The 21,452-nt window shown below is 46.8% G+C and overlaps 1 protein-coding gene across 2 annotated transcripts in view; it reads left to right on the forward strand.

Annotated features, from left to right (window-relative positions):
- Positions 1-21,452, forward strand: part of DAZL (deleted in azoospermia like) — a 580,342-nt gene that overhangs the window by 272,168 nt on the left and 286,722 nt on the right. For both annotated transcript variants that reach the window (XM_069212083.1, XM_069212082.1), the window contains exons 5-6: positions 7,739-7,805; positions 7,918-8,054. In XM_069212083.1, the coding sequence (XP_069068184.1) occupies positions 7,739-7,805; positions 7,918-8,054 (204 nt within the window). The remainder of the gene's footprint in view (positions 1-7,738; positions 7,806-7,917; positions 8,055-21,452) is intronic.

The following is a 21,452-nucleotide window of genomic DNA, read 5'->3' on the forward strand; positions in this document are numbered from 1 at the left end:
ACTGATCCACCGCCGGACTCCGTCATATTGGCCCCAGCCCGGAAGACGCACTCAGTGGCATCATCCTCCACGGTTCCACCGGATAAAGAGAGTAGACACCTGGACTCTCTGGGGAGGAAGATGTGTGGCACGGCGGCTTCCATGATGAAGGTCTCCAGTGCTTCCGCACTCCTAGGCAGATATGACCGCTCACTCTGGGACTCACTGAGCAGGTTCACAGAGAAATTGCCTAGGGAGGACAGGCAGGATTTTCAGGAGATCCTTCAGGAGGTGTCTGGTCTCCAATCCGGTCATCAGTGCAGTAGCAGATGGGGCAGACTTAGCTGCACATGGTTACGCGCATGTGGTCTGTGCAAGAAGGTCTTCCTGGCTGAGACTGACAGGATTGAAGCAGGAAGCGCAGCAGCGTATCCTATACCTTCCCCGTGCAACGGAAACTCGCTTTTTGGTACACATACAGATGAGGAGATGGCGCGTATGAAGACTGAAGTGGACACCATGAGAGCAGTGGGCCTAGAGAGAAAAAAGGACTTCAGACGAAGGTATAGACCTTACGACAGGCGCCCTTTTCAGCAGAGGGTTCAAACCCCTCATTGGTCCCAGAGGTCACAACAGAGACCAGGGCGCCCACTTTTCCAATCTCGCAAGACCACGAGAGACCGAGGGTCAAGCAGACTACAGCAGTCCACACCCAAAGCTCCGGCAAAGCAATGAGGACTCGCTTCCCTTAACACCGTGCACCACTCCGGTGGGGGGAAGTATCACAGCGTTCATTCACGAGTGGCGTGCAATCACAAAAGACAAATGGGTGCTCAACATTGTAGAGAAATGGGTTCTTTTCTGCCAACCTCCTCCTCACTTGCCACCAACCAAGTGCAATCCAGCTCACATGAGCCTATTACGCAAAGAGGCTCACGCCCTTTTACGGAAAACAGCAATAGAAAAAGTCCCAGTCACGCACAGAGTCCCAGTCCTGCTATTTTCTGGTAGCAAAAAAAGGTCGAGAAGGAGCTTTCAGACCAATTCTGGACTTACGACTACTGAACAAGTACATAAAAAAAGCAAAAGTTCAGGATGCTGGCTCTCCACCAGATTTTCCCTCAGCTACATCGAGGAGACTGGATGTGCTCCATAGACCTGCAAGACGTGTACTTTCATATCCCGATCATTCCCAAACATTGGAAATTCCTACGCTTCCGGATAGCCTCCCAGCATTATCAGTTCAAAGTGCTTCCATTCGGCCTGAAATCTGCCCCTTGCGTTTTCTCAAAATGCGTAGCAGTGGTAGCAGCACATCTAAGGAAGCAAAAAATCTTCATTTACCCATACCTAGACGACTGGCTACTGAAAACCTCCTCTCCGGAGCAGGCAAGAAGCCATCGGGACATTGTGCTCAGTATTTTCAGGTCTCTGGGTCTACAGGTCAAGTACCAAAAGTCCACCCTGATTCCAACGCAAAATCTCCACAACCTGGGAGCAATACTGGATACAGAGCTCGAAAGAGTGTATCCTTCGGAGGAACGACTTATCAATAGAGAGAAAGTGTCAAGACCTTCTGAAGTCCGACGGCCCGTCAGGTGACATCTCTACTGGGCTCCATGGCCTCGTGCATTTTCATTGTCCCGAATGCCAGGCTACATATGAGGCCTCTTCAAGAAGCGCTGGAAAACAACTGGAACCAGAGCACAGGCCGCTGGGAGGACAGAATGCGTCTTCCGATAGGAGCACGACAATCGTTACGATGGTGGATGCACAGACCTCACCTGTCAGTAGGAGGTCCTTTTCACCAGTTAATCCCAACTGACACTCTGGTAACGGATGCGTCGCTTCAGGGATGGGGAGCTCATCTGGGTTCCCTTCAAGCTCAGGGCCTGTGGTCCGACAACGAAAGAGAGTACCACATCAACCTGCTGGAGCTCAGAGCGGTCCATCTGGCTCAAGTCTTTTGCTCCATCGATTCAGGGGAAATCTCTTCTAGTGCAAACGAACAATACGACGACAATGTATTATCTTAACAGACCAGGAGGAACGAGATCCCTGCCTCTATCTCTGGAGTCTCAGGCCATCTGGCATTGGCTCTTAGCGAGAGGAATGTCGCTTACAGCAGTTCACCTGCCAGGTCAACAAAATGTGGAGGCGGACTTCCTGAGCAGAAATCTAGAGGACGCCCACAATTGGGTCCTTCACGACGAGGTCGTCGAAGACATCTTCGCTCAATGGGGTCGGCCTCAATTGGATCTCTTCGCAGACTAGGTAAACAGGAAATGCCCAGACTTCGCGTCCAGGTTCTACCGTCCGGGATCTCGAGGGAATGCCCTGTTGATCGACTGGTTCGGGATATTTCTCTACGCTTTTCCACCGATCCCTCTCATACCTGCGGTGATCAACAAACTCTACAGATCCAGCACCAGAATGATTCTCATAGCTCTGCAGTGGCCTCGTCAGTTCTGGTACACGGATCTCCTCAACCTATCGGAACAGCCTCACAGGAGGCTGCCATGCAGACCGGATCTCCTTTGCAGGCTGAGAGGTAGGATACTTCACCCCAACCTTCCCTCTCTGAGCTTGACGGCATGGCTCCTGAATTCCTGCAGTATGGGCACCTAGGGCTCTCGCAGGAGTGCATGAACATCTTGAAGGAGTCCAGACGGCCTTCCACGCGGCATTCTTACACGTTCAAGTGGAAGAGGTTCTACATATGGTGTCGTCAGCAAGTTCAGACTCCTATACTGGCTCAGGAGGAGGTCATACTGTCGTACCTACTCCATTTGGCAAAATCGGGTCTGCAAGTGTCATCTATTAATGTACATTTATCTGCCATTACAGCCTATCGTAAGTCACCTTCTCAGGAATCCTTTTTTACAAGACCAGTAGTCAAGGATTTCTTAGAAGGTTTGAAAAAAGTGTTTCCACCCATTCGGAAACCCTCCCCTCCATGGGAGCTGAACATAGTACTATCGAAACTTATGGGCCCTCCTTTCGAACCTCCACACAAAGCCTCTTTGCAGCACCTTACGTGGAAGACGGCTTTTCTGGTAGCTATTACTTCCGCAAGGAGGGTTAGTGAAATTCAGGCTTTGTCCTCCAAAGAACCATACACAGTCTTCAACGAGAATAGAGTGGTTCTACGAACTCCTCCATCATTCTTACCGAAGGTGGTGTCAGATTTTTCACATCAATCAGACTATTTCACTACCATCTTTTTTCCCCAATCCGGATACTCGGGCGGAGAAAGCTTTGCACTCCCTAGATTTGAAAAGAGTGCTGAAATTTTACTTGGACAAAACCAAACTAATTAGACAATCTAACCACTTATTTGTAAATTACGGTCATTTGAGAACAGACGAGGCGGCCTCAAAACGAACCATATCTAGATGGATAGTTTAATGTATTGTTACTGCATATCAATTGGCTAATAAACAACTACTTGCTAGGCCTAAGGCGCATTCGACAAGAGGAAAGGCGGCTACGGCTGCCCTCCTTAATAATGTTCCAATCTCTGAAATTTGTAAGGCTGCTAAATGGAAGTCTGTACATACATTTACTAGACATTACTGTTTGGACTCAGATGCCAGAGCAGACGCCCAAGTTGGGCAAGCATCTCTGAGAAATTTGTTTGCATGATACATATCTGTTCCTGCACTTCTATTCGACAGTCTGCAGAGTTAAGGGATGGGCTTGCTAATCTATTCAATGTTTATGAGTATTGATGAGGATCCCCTGGAAGAGAAGGATAAGTTACTTACCTGTAAATCCTAGTTCTCTTCCAGGGTTATCCTCATCAAAGTCATAAACAACCCACCCTCCTCCCCGGACGCAAGTCTCCTAGAAGTTCAGGACACACTATCTTTCGAATCTGCTGCACAGCTTGTCACCGTAAAAAAAAGTACTGACCTAACTGTGAACCAGCTGTCACCTCTCCTTCACCCCTGAGTCATGGTGGGATACTGGAGGTGCTCAAGGTCTTAAAGGCACGGTGCCAGAATTTTTATGGTTCTCCTGTGTTAACCTGCATGCAGCCTATTGGCTAAGAATGCTCCATTGTTTTCAATGTAGTTTTTTTTTCTCTTTTTCTCTGATGTTGCTACTGCTTCTTTCTCTAGGCCCAGTTATGGGGCTTTGGAAAGTGTTTTTTCTCGGAATGTCATTTTGAAAAGGACTGTTTTATAAAAATAAAAACTCCATAGAAATAAAGCATTTTAGCCTGTTTATGATTATAGTCTGCATTGCTGTTTTACACATGTATATAGGAGTTTAGTATGAAAATTTGTCTACTAAAAATGCTTTATATATATATTTTTTTTCATGCATATTTCATACTTTAAATGTGTGTATTTTATGTATGCTCTGCGGTCCCCGCATGAGGGCGGGAATATTCAATGTTTATGACTTTGATGAGGATACCCCTGGAAGAGAACTAGGATTTACAGGTAAGTAACTTATCCATCCTGCTAACCAGGACTCCAGTGACTGTGCTCTCTTGCTCTAATTTCGGTTGTCCCTACTTAGTATACCCCACAATTGGCATACTGGTGCCCCCATGTAAGTCCCTAGTATATGGTACCTATGGCTTTGGGGGACCAGGGGCTCCCCATGGGCTGCAGCATTTATCATGCCACCCATGGGAGCCCATGCAAAATGTGTCTGCAGGCCTGTCATTGTAGCCTACGTGAAAAGGTACATGGACCCTTCCACTATAAGTCACTGCACCAGGTCACTGTAAGTCACCCCTGTGGCAGGCCGTCCTACTCTATATGGCAGGGTGCAAGTATATGTGTGTGAGTGCACCTTTGCATGAGGAAAGATGCCCCTACGAACTACAGCTACATGGTCCTGGACTTCGTGGGTGTGGGGAAGCCAATTTACCCATGTACTGGACATAGGTCACTGTTGCCACTATTGGTTGTATGATTCCATGCTCTCTGGAGGCTCCTTAGAGGCTTTGCTCCTACCAGTTTGGAGGGTTTTCCCAGGCAGCCCACTGCTGCCATCCTGCAGACAGGTTTCTGTCCTCCTGCTGCTTGACCAGCTGAAGGCCAAGATGGTAGAACAAAGGATTTCCTTTGGGAGCAGGAGGCAACACCTCTCCCTTTGGAAATAGTTGTTACATGGCTTGGGAGGGGTAGCCTCTTCATGCCACCAGTATGCTTTGAAGGGTCACATTTGGTGCCCTCCTTGCATAAACTGGTTTGCAGCAGTCGAGGGACCCCGGGTCCCTGCTCTGGCACGAAACTGAACAATGGAAAGGGGAGTAACAACTCCCCTGCCCATCACCACCCCAGAGCTCCTCCAGGTGGCCACTTGATTCTGCCATCTTGAATCCAAGGTGGGCAGAGGCCCCTGGAAGCTTCTGAGTGGCCAGGTCAGTCAGGTGACGTCACAGCCCCCTCCTGATAGGTGGTCACCCTGTGAGGTAACCAAACCCCTTCCTGGGCTATCTAGGGTCTCCCTCTTGGTTAGATCTTCAGGTTCGACATGCAAGATTCCAGCAGGACTCCTCTACATCGTTTACTTCATCTTCTGGCCACTGGGATTGCAATTGGACCCTCAAGGAACCGTGCAACTCCAGTGGCAACTCCACTTTGCAACATTGTTTCTCTGGCTCCTTCCAGCAACTGCAGCATTTCTGTGGCTATGTATCCTCTGACGGTGACGAGTCTTCAGCCTGCACAAGAAGGAATCTCCCTTGGAGTGAAGGAGTCACTCCCCTGCGTCCGCAGGCACAAACTGCAACGACGTCTGGCTGCGTGAATCTTCTCTCCTGCAAAACTGCGTGGATCCTGCAACACAGGTGGTGGTCTGGAGTGGTCCCCTCTACCAGCTATTCAACTTGGGAGACAGTAAACCATTGCCTATCCTTTCAGGACAGTACCCCTGTGTACCGTGACGCTTGCAGCTACCGAGGCTTGTTGGCTCTTCTTTCAAGGGAACTTCAGGCTCCGTGTAGCCCTGGCCTCCAGTTCTCTTTCCTGCAAAGCACAGTCTCCTGCCTGCTGCTCCTGCACCCTCTCCAGGTGTGCTGAGTGGGCCTCACTTCGCTTCCTGTGCCTGCTGCCTGTGAATTGCCTGTGGGGGCTGCATCCTTGACGTTCTACTCTCCTCACTGCTGAGGGTGACCTGGGACTCCCCTCTGTGGGTTGAGTCCCCCTGAACCTTCCGGGTCTCCGGCAGATCTTCAACTCTTCATCTGCGACTCATGCCTTTGCCAAGGCTTGTTGGTGATTTTTCCACACCATTCACTAACTGCAGCTCTTCTGATGTGGGCCATCGACTGCATCACTCCTGGAACTCTTCTCCTGCTCTTATGCTGCACAGCCGACTTCTTGTCTTCACCGTCGATCTGGTCCTGCATCTCCAGAAGGGTGGGTAGTGGCTCCTGACCCCAACTGGATATTCCGTCTCGAACTGGACTTGTTCCCCTTCATTTGCAGGTTCTCATCTGTCAAGATCCACCTTTGGTTTCTTCCAGTCTTGCTACTTAACTTTTGGGGTTCCTAGGTCCTCCAGCTGTCCTCCACAGATTCCTCTTCCTTGGGTGAGGGGCTGACTCTCACATTCCACTTATTCGGTATATGGTTTGGTCTTCCTCTAGGGTCTCCATTTTTTTCTGCTATTTCACAGTTTTCTATTGTTTTCTATGCCAATTCCTGACTTCTAATATGTATAGAATAGTGTGTTTATTCACCTGATACTAGAGTAGTATGTAGGCAATATTTTGCTATTTGTGTTACCATAATAAAGTACCTTTATTTTTGTAACACTGGTTCTTTAATGCGTATAAGTGCTGTGTGACTACAAGTGGTATTGCATGCTCTCTGCATGTCTCCCAGATAAGCCTTGGCTGCTCATCCACAGCTACATCTAGAGAGCCCTGGCTTCCTTGACACTGCCTACACTTCACTAATAGGGGATAACTGGACCTGGTATAGGGTGATAACACCATAGGTACTCCGCGCACACCAGGCCAGCTGCCTACAGTCATGAACAATACTCCCTCCTCCCCAATGTCAGTGTAATATAATTGTATATGGAGAGTCTCTTAGATTTTAATTTTCTCCTGTTCAAAAAGAACTGAGCCTGCGTCTGGGAAACAGCCAGCAGAGTGCATGCTGGCTAATAGAAGCTGCTGGTTCTCTTAAAGTTAGTGTGCATTGAGCGCAGCAGGTGCACTTTCGACCTGATGGTTCCTTTCCCTTTATTGGTTTCTCTGCAACTATAGCAGGGTTTGTGCTATTATTTCTATTCTATGACAGCTTTCTATACTAAATGCTGCAATATGGTTTAGAATTAGAACTGCAGCTCTCTGCCGAAAACAAATGCACTTAAAGCTCGCTCGTAACAGACTTCTGGAGGTATCACTAGACAGAAGAACATGGCGGTGGCTACCTCCAACACAAACAACATAAAAACTCTCCCCTCCCCTCCTTTCCCCTGGAACCCGCACGCAGGCAGGACTAGTCTACGTTCAGGATTTCAGAGAGAATACCTATGACCTAGGATGTAGAACTAGGAATACGTAAGTAATATTTTCTTATTAGGTTTCTGTCTGGAAGTAGGGACATTACGACTTCACACACTTAATGATGCTGAGGGCTGAAATGACTGGTAAGTAAATAAATTTAATCCAGCATAATTTAAATGCGTCTACAACAAATACACCTACATAGTACATGTAGAAAAGTACCTTAAAAGCAGGAGCTGCCATGGAAAAGAATTGATTTCATTGTTTCAATTTCAGTCACAGATTAATTTTCATGGGAAAAAACTTAAACTGGGTCCAGCAATCAGGAAGCAGCAAAACATATGTAAGTACATTTAGTTCCTTTTCACGTTTCTGAAAACCTCTCTATTTTTCATTTACTGTTACATGTTTGAAAACAGTTAAACTGGTGTCGTTTTTTTGTTTTCATGACATAGGTGCTTATCATGTGCAACCGAGACCTATGGTCCTTAATCCACCTGCACCTCAGTTTCATAGTATGTGGAGCAATCAGAATGCTGAAACGTACATGCAACATCCTCACATGATTAGTCCAATGCCCCAGTATGTACAGGTAAGATGCTGTCTCCTCACTTTCATCGAGTACATTTTGAGCCGGTTTTCCAGAGATGCTCTTCAGGGGTGAATTAATTTTATTGAAATTGTTCAAAAAGTTTTCAGTATTGGAGTGTAATATAGAACTCCCTTGATAATCCTCATTATCTGTAAATACATGATGCAAATACTTGAAGTGTATTATTATAAATGTAGGAAACAAGATGTTTAAACTTTAGTTATGAATTGAAAGTTCCGTTTTAGAAAGGTATCTTAATTAACATTTATAAACATTGCAATGACTATGAGTGGGATTAATGAAAACTTAATAAGGGGAGAGAAGCACACATCGCAAACATAAACACACATTACCTATGTAAAGACAGCATTTTGTTTCGTGTGTGTGTCTTGTCTGTGTCAGGCGCGCAACGCCCATCGGGATGAAAGCTAAAGGCTAAAGCCTCAGCTTTAAGGACACAGACAGTTATGGGACTGGCTGGGATAGGGCTGACGCCTGAGATGCATTCATAATATTTTGCAGGTCTTCAAAAGGCCATTTTATTGTTACCGAGTCTTCTGTCTGCTTTCACTTCAACCTTTGCTCCATGCTGTCCCCGTTCTTGTAAGGGCTGTGGCTGCCACAGCTGGGGAGTATGTTCAAGACCACTGGAATTAGTAGGCAGGGGAGGGCCAAATTATGCAGAAGGATTAAGTAAATTGTGTAGTAAGGAAAGGCAAATTGTGCTGCACGTTTTGTGATATTCATTATTTTGCCATTTTTAAACTTGTTAACGCTGGGAATGAGTTGCACCTCTTTAGCACTAGCTCAACATCTAACTATAGCAATAAGCTACAAAAAGATGGCCAGTCAACCTTTGCAAAAGGCTTTCCACTGTGCAACAATCCGTGTCACTGTATTTTCAGTAACTTGTGAGCCATTTGAGCCAGAAATAATTTTTTTAATTAAAATCTGCAGTTTGTGGCAGACGATGGATTAGGTGGCAAATGCAGGAAATCTCCAATTATATGTAAAAATCGCAGCATCCGATTAATCGCATAATTCCAGTAGCCCTGAGTTTATTTCCGGGCTATAGAGGTGGGGGAGAATACTATTAATAGGGAGTGCCAAGCCAGAGCTCAGCAGATTATCAGTCTTGTCTCTAAGCTCTATAATGCAAACAAAGCACGCTGAATGGTATGTAAATGGTCATGAAAACAAAATGTGCTAAAGACTGTTCAAAAAGTGTATTGATTTAATGTAAAAGCCTTTCACTCCAGAACACTAGAATGAAGTGCTGCATTAAGTGACATTTATCAGAGATAGATTTACTAACTTTATGCACTGGGTTTGTAAATGTTTATTTCGAATAAATGTTTGCGTGCAAAACTTGTTTTGCACTGCAAATTGTCTGAAAGTAATGCAAAGCAGCACTTTGTTCTGCTTTACTTTACTTTATGCGAAAGTGGTGTTCCAAGGAGAGTGCATGAATGTTCTGTTTCCATGGTTTTTAATGCAAAGCCCTATCTACTAACTATAGTAGCGAGGGCTATGTGCCAAAAATATTGCCTCTTTGAGGCTGGAGTTAAAAACGAGAAAATATTCTTATTTCTCCAAATGTTTCCCACTTAGCATCTGTGTTGCAGTGTACACCATGGATCCAAAGACGGTAAAAGTTTTAAATTTTGCCTAGATACAGTATTTTGTCCACAGTGTGAAATCTACACCACACATCGTGTACACAGCCTTGCACTATTGTGCAAAGATTTGTGTCTTGCACAGATTGTGCATCAGCGCTAACTTAATAGATCTGGCTCTCTCCTGCTCTCTACCCTCAATCAATGAAGTGCTGTAACTTTGGTTTCCGCGCCACATGGGTTTTTAGCAAACCTACCCCATAGTTTTTAAACATAAACCTAGATATATTGATGCCTTCAATGAGTTTGCTATTAGTAAACCAAGATACAAGTAAATTAATGTTAACCCTCCAAGAGTTTTAATCACATATGGAGCAACATTAAAATCTGTCATATGAATACAAGTGAGGTTTTTGTAGAGGACCCACCCTAAAATTAGGTTTTTAAAGGTATACTGAAATGAGAGGACAAAGGATAAGGAAGGATAAGGAAGAAGGCATATTGAAATACGGTAATTGCCTGGGACCCTACAATTTAGTCAAGCAGGTAAACCGGGATCCTTATTTCATTTTGAACACTTTAGCCACTAGATAAAGGGGCTGGGGGCTTGGCTGACAAAAGGACGTGGGTGGCAGAGGCCACATGAAGTCTTGGCTTGAGGTTCCAAAAATACATTTTCCTTGAGTCAGAGTTCTAGATTTGCCTCTGGCTCTTCAGTGGCTCGGACACCTTTATAAAAGTGAATTTGTCCCAAAAGCTGATATTTTATTTCAGGATCAGTTGATAATTTATTTTCTCTACCCGGAGTCCCTGATTGACATCACGATAATCGTAGTTTCAGTTACACCTAAAACCCCATTTGTTAATTGTCAATGACATGGTGAGTTCCTGAAAAGTGTCTCGTTATAATCATCTTGCACTCACAAGGGCTGTCCGCTCAGCCATTAGTCACACTGCTCATTCTCCTCCTACATACAGACATGCACACAATGGTCATCCAGCTGTCACATGGGCACACAACTAACTCATTACCCATATAGGCGCGCCTTTCACTCAGCACTTACAATGCTAAATTTGCATTCACACGACTCAGTCACTCAGCACTTAGTTGGGAATGCCTCTCACACATCACACATTAAATTACCCAGCACTATCAAACGTACACATATGTCCACAAATGCACTTACAAAATATCTGTTCTTCCCATAGTAGATGCCTGTTTAGTTCCATCCACAACCACAGGGCAAGAGGGAATGTAGGCAAAAACTGCTGGAGGTTTTAAGAGTGAAGCACTGCAACTGAGTCCATGGGCTGGTGTGAGAATTGAGTGAGGACTGCAGGTACATCTACTTGTTGATCGTACTCTTCAGCCCTGTTGGCCTTCATACTGGCTGCTGTGAAAGATGGAGGTGGTGGGTTACCTGTTGCCAGACCCCTTTTGCTGCTTCTGAAGCCACTATGTAGACCACCATCTTTCCCCCTTTGGCCTGCATCATGGTATCGAGAATCAGTGAACTGATTTTAATAACATTATGAGCTTTATTGAAACTCATCCTGTTTTCACTCCTGTGCCGTAATGCATTTAGTGCAGAGAGTTTTTCTGTACCCATTGTCTCCTGGACTCCCACTGAAAATGTAGTATTAAGTGAATTGTAATTACTTTATAGGGTTACGTGGCACACACTGCAAAGTTGATCAGTTTGAATGCATACCCTTTGCATTAGAAGACCAGTAAGACCATGTTTATGGGACCATGGGGCAAGCATTGGCTATTGGGTCTCACCCTTGGCGTTGGGGGTGTTTGCCTCTGATGCAGGAATATCTCCTATTACAGCTGTGCAAACTGGGTCAATTGTGCATCCCCTGCAGCACTTGAGGCTCATTGGTTGCCATGGAAAGTAGTGACAAGCATCTCCGGGGGTAGCTTAGGGGTTGCCAGTGATTGTTAGCCCAGAGCTCTTTGAACGCAGATTCTAGTGTTGGAGTTGGGGGGAGACATTAGGTCCACTTCTTGGTCACTTGGTGTTGAACTACAGATGAGCAGCCATGTACAGGGGGACACAGTAGCGTGCTAGCAGCGGTGGTGACAGCCGTAGACACATGCCTTGACTTCACTCGCTTCAGTCACAGTTGTTCTTATTGCACAGTGGCGAGGTTAGCCGCCAATCTGCAATTCCAACTTGGTACTTCTCTTCTGGTTAGACTGCACCCATACTTCCAGGCTCACCAATCTCTGTGCAGTCTCCTTTGCTCCAGTATTGGAACTTTCATAGATTCACATGCTTGAACACTTCCCCGTCGTTGAGATGGGAGTCTCCGGTGGAATATAAAATCAGGCCTGAAGATGTATGCACACAATACATGTACTAGGCCTCAACATAACCCATCATAGTCGTTTTGTAAAATAGACCCAAACTCAAACTGGAACCAATCAGACTGCCTAACCCCTATAGAACCTCCTGTGAGGAGCTGCCTTCCCTCTGATTTTCCACCACACGTTGTGCTGAGGAGTCTCCTTTGAGCTCTGCTCAAGATTTTCTCTCAGAAGATCTGTTTCTACAGCTTTTGGACATTTATTTTCTACTCTGGTGATTCAAACTGGCTGCCATTTCAGAGACACCAAAGAAAGACCTTTTCAGATCCTGTGCCTCATGTTTAAAGAAAAGGTTATATGTGGAGGACCCACATGAGGAGTGTATGTTCGATGGCATGTGTAGCTGCAGATACACATGTTGTGCATAGCCCGCCATCTGGTGTTGGGTCGGAGTGTTACAAGTTGTTTTTCTTCGAAGAAGTCTTTCGAGTCACGAGACCGAGGGACTCCTCCTCTTTTGCTTCCATTGCGCATGGGCGTCGACTCCATCTTCGATTGTTTTCTTTCCGCCATCGGGTTCGGACGTGTTCCTTTTCGCTCCGGGTTTCGGAACGGAAAGATAGTTTAAAATTCGGAAAATTACGTCGGTATTGTTGCGTTCGGGATCGGGTTAGATAGAATCAACATCGAATCGTGAAGAGCTCCGGTAGCCCTTCGGGGTAATTTCGATCCCCCGTCGGGGCCTGGTTGGCCCGACCGCGTGCAACATCGAGGCTGATGGAACGGACCCCGTTCCGATTCTGTCCTAAATGCCACAACAAATACCCATATACAGACCAACATTTGGTCTGTAACCTGTGCCTGTCGCCCGAGCACAAGGAAGAAACTTGTGAGGCCTGTCGTGCGTTTCGATCCCGAAAAACGCTCCGTGACCGGCGAGCCAGAAGATTACAGATGGCGTCCACGCCGACAGGACACCGAGAGTTCGAGGAACAAGGAGAAAAAGAGGAAGCCTTCTCTATCCATGAATCGGACTCGGAGGAATTCGACGCCCAAGAAACAGTGAGTAAGACGTCGAAGCCAGCACACAAAAAAACAGACAAGGCCCAGGGGACGCCACTGCCAACAGGCCATGGCTCAACCCATAAAGTCGGTGACCGCCCATCGGCACCGAAAAAGGCCGAACTAGTGCCGAGATCGTCCGACTCGGGTCGAGACACAGGCACGCAGCACTCTCGGGACCGAGAAAGTGCTGCCGAAAAAGATCGACGCCGAGACAGCGGAGCCGAAGCTGCTCGACGCAGAGACAGCGGCACCGAGGAGGATCGACGCCGAGAAATTTCGACTCCAAAAAAGAGGAAAGTCGCCTCGGAGCCGAAAACGAGTAAGGACATAGTTTCGGTGCCGAAACGACCGGCAACCGAGCCAACTACCAGCTCATATTCAGAGGAGCACTCACTGTCCTCTCAAATGCGCAAACATAGATTCGAGGAAGAGTTACAGACCACTGAAGTAGACCACACTCAAAAGCGGATCTTCATACAGAGTGGAACAGGGAAGATCAGCACCCTTCCCCCTATTAGGAGAAAAAGGAGACTTGAGTTCCAAACACAGGAACAAGCACCACAAACAAAAGTGGTGAAGAAGGTAACTCCGCCACCCTCTCCTCCACCTGTAACTCACATATCACCGGCACAGACTCCATCACACTCACCGGCTCACACCACCATGAGCCAAGATGACCAGGACGCTTGGGACCTATACGACGCCCCAGTGTCAGACAACAGTCCGGAGGCGTATCCTACCAAGCCCTCACCACCAGAGGACAGCACAGCGTATTCACAGGTGGTAGCTAGGGCAGCAGAGTTCCATAACGTGTCGCTACACTCGGAACCTGTCGAGGATGACTTCCTTTTCAACACCCTCTCCTCCACCCATGGCACCTACCAGAGCCTGCCTATGCTCCCAGGAATGCTAAGGCACGCAAAGCAAATCTTCAAAGAGCCTGTCAAGAGTAGAGCAATAACACCAAGGGTGGAAAAAAAATATAAAGCACCGCCCACAGACCCTGCTTTCATCACCTCACAACTGCCACCAGATTCAGTTGTAGTAGAGCGAACTCTCACACATCAGGCGATGCACCACCTCCGGATAAAGAAAGCCGCAAGTTCGACGCAGCCGGAAAAAGGGTTGCAGTACAAGCTGCAAACCAGTGGCGTATCGCTAACTCTCAAGCGCTCCTAGCGCTATATGACAGAGCCCATTGGGACGAGATGCAGCACCTCATCGAGCATCTACCCAAAGATTTACAAAAAAGGGCGAAACAGGTGGTTGAGGAGGGACAAAACATCTCCAATAACCAAATACGTTCCTCTATGGATGCAGCGGACACAGCTGCAAGAACAATTAACACGGCAGTAACCATAAGAAGGCACGCGTGGTTACGAACATCTGGCTTTAAACCGGAGATACAGCAAGCGGTGCTCAATATGCCATTCAATGAGCAACAATTGTTCGGACCTAACGTGGACACGGCAATTGAGAAGCTAAAAAAGGACACTGACACTGCCAAGGCCATGGGCGCACTCTATTCCCCGCAGGGCAGAGGCACTTTCGGCACCTTCCGCAAAACAACCTTCAGAGGGGGGTTTCGGGGTAAGGCCACACAAGCCAGTGCCTCACATTCAACACCGTCTACCTACCAGGGACAGTACCAAAGGGGAGGCTTTCGGGGCCAGTACAGAGGAGGACAATTCCCTAGAAACAGGGGAAAATTTCAAAGCCCAAAAACACCTGCAACCAAACAGTGACTCACAGGTCACTCATCCCCTCCACACAACACCAGTGGGGGAAAATTAAGTCAGTATTACCAATCTTGGGAGGAAATAACAACAGACACTTGGGTCTTAGCAATTATCCAACATGGTTATTGCATAGAATTTCTCCAAATCCCTCCAAATATACCACCAAAAACACAGAATATATCAAAACAGCATTCAGACCTTCTGGAAATAGAAGTTCAAGCATTAATGCAAAAGAACGCAATAGAACTGGTACCAGGTACACAAATAAACACAGGAGTTTACTCACTGTACTTTCTAATACCAAAAAAGGACAAAACACTGAGACCAATCCTAGATCTCAGAACACTAAACACCTACATCAAATCAGAACACTTTCACATGGTCACGCTACAAGAAGTGTTACCATTGCTAAAGCAACAAGACTACATGACAACCTTAGATCTCAAAGACGCGTATTTCCACATACCGGTACATCCCTCGCACCGGAAATACCTAAGGTTCGTATTCAAAGGAATACATTACCAATTCAAAGTATTGCCGTTCGGTATAACAACCGCACCAAGAGTCTTTACAAAATGCCTAGCAGTAGTAGCTGCACACATCAGAAGGCAGCAAATACACGTATTCCCGTATCTAGACGATTGGCTAATCAAGACCAACTCACTGACAAAGTGTTCACACCACACAGATCAGGTCATAAAAACCCTCTACAAACTCGGTTTCTCCATCAACTGTGCAAAATCACACATTCTGCCGTGCAAAGTACAGCAATACCTAGGAGCAACAATAGACACAACAAGGGGAATAGCCACTCCAAGTCCACAAAGGGTTCAAAATTTCCTAAAAGTTATACAAACCATGTATCCAACACAAAAAATACAGGCAAAGATGGTATTACAACTCCTAGACATGATGTCCTCATGCATAGCCATTGTCCCGAACGCAAGACTGCACATGAGGCCCTTACAACAGTGCCTAGCATCACAATGGTCACAAGCACAGGGTCACCTTCTAGATCTGGTGTTGATAGACTGCCAAACATACATCTCGCTTCTATGGTGGAACAGTATAAATTTAAACAAGGGACGGCCTTTCCAAGACCCAGTGCCACAATACGTAATAACAATTGATGCTTCCATGACAGGGTGGGGAGCACACCTCAATCAACACAGCATCCAAGGACAATGGGACGTACATCAAACAAAGCTGCATATAAATCACCTCGAACTGCTAGCAGTTTTCCTAGCGTTAAAAGCATTCCAACCCATCATAACCCACAAGTACATTTTTGTCAAAACAGACAACATGACAACAATGTATTATCTAAACAAACAGGGGGGGACACACTCGACACAGCTGTGCCTCCTGGCACAAAAAATATGGCAATGGGCAATTCACAACCACATTCGCCTAATAGCACAGTTTATTGTAGGGATACAGAATCAACTTGCAGACAATCTCTCTCGAGATCACCAACAGGTCCACGAATGGGAAATTCACCCCCAAATTCTAAACACTTACTTCAAAATTTGGGGAACACCTCAAATAGACTTATTTGCAACAAAGGAGAACGCAAAATGCCAAAACTTCGCATCCAGATACCCACACAGGCAGTCTCAAGGCAATGCCCTATGGATGAACTGGTCAGGGATATTTGCGTACGCTTTTCCCCCTCTCCCTCTCCTTCCATATCTAGTAAACAAATTGAGTCAAAACAAACTCAAACTCATACTGATAGCACCAACATGGGCAAGGCAACCTTGGTACACAACACTGCTAGATCTATCAGTAGTACCCCACGTCAAGTTACCCAACAGGCCAGATCTGTTAACACAACACAAACAACAGATCAGGCATCCAAACCCAGCATCGCTGAATCTAGCAATCTGGCTCCTGAAATCCTAGAATTCGGACACTTAAACCTCACCCAAGAATGTATGGAAGTCATAAAGCAATCTAGAAGACCATCCACTAGACACTGCTATGCAAGCAAATGGAAAAGGTTTGTTTGCTACTGCCATAATAATCAAATTCAACCATTATACGCATCTCCAAAAGATGTAGTGGGTTACTTACTACACTTACAAAAATCGAACCTGGCATTCTCTTCCATTAAAATACACCTCGCAGCAATATCTGCATACCTGCAGATTACCCATTCAACTTCACTATTTAGGATACCTGTCATTAAAGCGTTTATGGAAGGCCTCAAAAGAATTATACCACCAAGGACACCACCCGTTCCTTCATGGAACCTCAACATCGTCTTAACAAGACTCATGGGTCCACCTTTTGAACCCATGCATTCTTGCGAAATACAATTCCTAACCTGGAAAGTTGCATTTCTCATCGCCATCACATCTCTAAGAAGAGTAAGTGAAATTCAAGCGTTTACAATACAAGAACCTTTTATCCAAATACACAAAAATAAGGTAGTCCTAAGAACCAATCCTAAATTTCTACCAAAGGTTATTTCACCGTTCCACTTAAATCAAACGGTAGAACTACCAGTGTTCTTCCCACAGCCAGACTCGGTAGCTGAAAGGGCACTACATACATTAGACATCAAAAGAGAACTAATGTACTACATTGACAGAACAAAAGAAATCAGAAAAACAAAACAACTGTTTATTGCATTCCAAAAACCTCATACAGGAAACCCAATATCAAAACAGGGTATAGCCAGATGGATAGTTTAAGTGCATCCAAATCTGCTACCTTAAAGCAAAAAGGGAGCTGCCCATTACACCAAGGGCACACTCAACCCGAAAGAAAGGCGCTAGCATGTCCTTCCTAGGGAATATTCCAATGCACGAGATATGTAAGGCAGCCACATGGCCTACGCCTCACACATTTACTAAGCACTACTGTGTAGACGTGCTATCCGCACAACAAGCCACAGTAGGTCAAGCCGTACTAAGAACTTTATTTCAGACTACTTCCACTCCTACAGGCTGAGCCACCGCTTTTGGGGAGATAACTGCTTACTAGTCTATGCACAACATGTGTATCTGCAGCTACACATGCCATCGAACTGAAAATGTCACTTACCCAGTGTACATCTGTTCGTGGCATTAGTCGCTGCAGATTCACATGTGCCCACCCGCCTCCCCGGGAGCCTGTAGCCGTTTGGAAGTTATCTTCAACTTTGTACATTTGTAAATATATTACTTAAACCTTAATTGGTACATACTTATTCACTCCATTGCATGGGCACTATTACTAACACACACAACTCCTACCTCACCCTCTGCGGGGAAAACAATCGAAGATGGAGTCGACGCCCATGCGCAATGGAAGCAAAAGTGGAGGAGTCCCTCGGTCTCCTGACTCGAAAGACTTCTTCGAAGAAAAATAACTTGTAACACTCCGACCCAACACCAGATGGCGGGCTATGCACAACATGTGAATCTGCAGCGACTAATGCCACGAACAGATGTACACTGGGTAAGTGGCATTTTCATTATTGCCTGTACCCCAGCCACAAGACTAAGGACTGCAAAATCTGCAGAACATTTTCTACAAAGACCCTAAAGGACAGGGAGGGTCTCCTTCTGTTGTGGCTTCAAAGAGGTCAGACTGGACACTCTGACTCTGATGAGGACAGAGATTTTTCTATTTCTGCCCCTAAAACACCCGTGAAAAGAAAACAGGAACGCTCTGAGGTTCAAGAGCCACCTAGAAAAATGGCACAAAAGACAGCAGGGGCCTCTGCTAGGAGTCATTGCTCTCCACATAAAAAGAAAGCGGGTGCAGAATCCCTCAAGAAAGCAAAGAAAACTGGTTCTGAGCCGGCTACTCCTCCTGAAGTTCTTCACAAGTTTAAGAAGCCTGGTTCAGCGCTGTCGTCGGTACCCTCGTCGACGACTGTCTCATCGGTGACACCAGTGGTAGTAACTATCTCCATGTTGACGGCAGCGGCTGCAGGACCTTCGTTGACGACGTTGTCATCCCCGTCGAAGGATCGCCCCATCTCGTCGACGCTTTTCTTGCCGACGACACTCCCGGCGACGATTGATCTTATCTCAATCCCATCGATGGCGCCCCGTCGACAGATGCCCTCGTCGACGATGCTCTCCTCAACGACACCTCCGTCAACGATGATTTCGCAGACGCCTCCGTCGGCGAGGCTCTTGTCGGCTACAATGTTTCCAGCGACGACGATATCGTCGACGACAGCTGGTTTCTTGTCTTCAACTGCAAAATTGTTGCCAACGAAGAGGCAAAGACCATCTACATTGCCTTTGAGTCAATCTGCGCAGCATACTGGTCTAAAAAGACTCCCTTAGGCTCATTCAACACCTTCTATCACGTCACCAAGCAAGGTATCAAGGCTCTTGCCATCTAGGTTTTTGGATGGCGATGATGAGGAGGACTCAGATCAGGATGCACTGTTAGGAGTGGCTAGGGGTCCTTAGCAGTTGCACGTCAAATGCCAGGAGTATTCGGATGACGGTTAATATTATGGTCAGCAGTATTATGACCCAGTACCACAACAACAGGGAACAGTATCTTTACCCTCTGGTCTTGTATCCGATCTCCAGGTTCTGCTAGCAGATTACAGAGAGCGCTTCTACCCTCAGTCGGGGAAGGACCCCACGGCAACAGTGACTGCACCAGCTGCTCCAGCACCTCTGCCAGTTTTTCCTGCGACGCCACAAATTCCCCTTCACACTCCACAGAGTCCCCAGGTCCAGGCCTCTTCGGATGAGGCAGCAGAAGAAGGGGAGGTTCTCTCAGACCAGGACGAATGGGATGAGTATGTACTCCCAGCATCCCCTTCACCGGAACCATTGGCAGTTGAGTCTCCTCCTGAGGATATTGGCTCTTTTCATAACCTCCTGGAAAAAGCTGCGGCGAGGTTTGAGCTGCAGATGCCATCTACGCAGCAGGACTGCTTTCTATTGTGATTTCAAAGAGCCGCACAGAAAATCGGTCAGGGCTATACAGATTATTGACCATGTCTGGAATCAAGGGCTTAAGATAATGAAGAACCCAGTAACAGTGCCAGCGGTGTTACCAAAGCTGGACATAAAATATAAGGTGACAAAGGACGCTCCTGCGTGGCTTGTGGGCCACGCTAAAGTAGACTCCGTGGTTTCTCAGGCTGCCCAGAGGCGCTCCAAGAACCCTTCAGCACCTTTATCGGCCCCTCCTGACAAAGACGGAAGGCGCCTTGACAATATCGGAAAGAGGTTCTCATCCATGTCCGCGATTGTAGTCCATTCTGCAAATTCCTTGGCGCTCCTGGGCAGGTAGGACAGGCAGCTGTGGTCCGAAGTCTCACACTTTGTGGATGATCTTCCGGATTCCAGCAAGTTAGAAGCAAAAAAGATCCTTATGGAGGGTCAGCGGAGCCCTGCAGAAGTGATTGACTGCACCCTAGACATTGCAGCCATGGGATTTCGGCTTCTGGCTGGTTCAGCCGTCCTAAGGCACCAGGGATGACTTAAGGCCACAAATTTCAGACCAAATGTCCAAACCAAGATCCTGGACCTCCCGTGCGATGGTCAAGACCTGTTTGGCAAGCATGTCGACTATGCTCTTCAGGCGATTAAAGCTGATACTGATACTGCCAGGTCTTTGGGGTCCCTACAGTATAAGCGCACTCCCTTTCGAGGAGCCAGGGGTAGAGGCCATTCCTCCTTTCGGGGTGGTTACCAATCTTTTCGATATCCAGCCTTTTCCTCCTAGTACCAATCATCCAGACCCCAGTACCATCAGAGGCAGCCTCCGGCGGCAGCGGCATACAGCATGCCTCCTCCCTGAGGAAGATCTGAAAGACAGTCTAAGGACGCCTCACGCAGGCAATGACAACCTCCAGGGCCGGCTACCTCTCCCTCCTTGACTCATCACCTGCAACGTTGGAGGCAGATCACAAGCGACAAGTGGGTTCTGAATATCCTAACTTATGGCCACCTGCTAGAATTCACTTGCAGGCCTCCCGAAACTCCACCTTCCCGGTAGAATCAACAACATCTACATCTTCTCCTCCTGGAGATCGAGGGCATGTTATCTAAAGGGGCGATAAAGGTGGTCCCCTCTTCGGAACGAGGAAGCGGGTTTTATTCTCGGTTCTTCCTCATCAGAAAGAAGTCCTGTTTGTGGAAACCCATCTTGGATCTGAGGCAGCTCAACAAATATCTCAAAAGGCAATCCTTTTGTATGTTAACATTGAAGGATGTCCTACAGCTGCTCAACAGAGGCGATTTCATGGCTTCCCTAGATCTGCGGGATGCCTACTTCCACGTACCCATTCATCCCAAACACAGAAGATTTTTGATATTCATGGTAGCCGGCTGGCACTTTCAATTCAAAGTGCTACCCTTCGGACTCAAACCCGCCCCCTGGATTTTCACGAAAGGCTTAGCCCCAGTAGCAGCATTTCTGAGACCCCTCAAACACCAGATATTCCCATATCTGGACGAATGGTTGCTAAAGGCTCCAGACATCTCTACCCTACTCCACTCTCTCAGGACCACGTTACGTCTCTTCCAACAACTAGGTCCCACTCATCAGAGACAAGTCGCAGCTTCAACCTACCAAAAGGATAGTGTTTCTGGGTGTTATTATGGACACGACTCTTGTAAAAGCCTTCCCAGCCGAGGAACGCCAACTTAGGCTTCTGACCCTGGCGGACTCAGTTCGAGGAAAAAAGTATCTT

This window comes from Pleurodeles waltl, chromosome 10 (assembly GCF_031143425.1).
Source record: "Pleurodeles waltl isolate 20211129_DDA chromosome 10, aPleWal1.hap1.20221129, whole genome shotgun sequence".
Lineage (NCBI taxonomy): Eukaryota > Metazoa > Chordata > Amphibia > Caudata > Salamandridae > Pleurodeles > Pleurodeles waltl.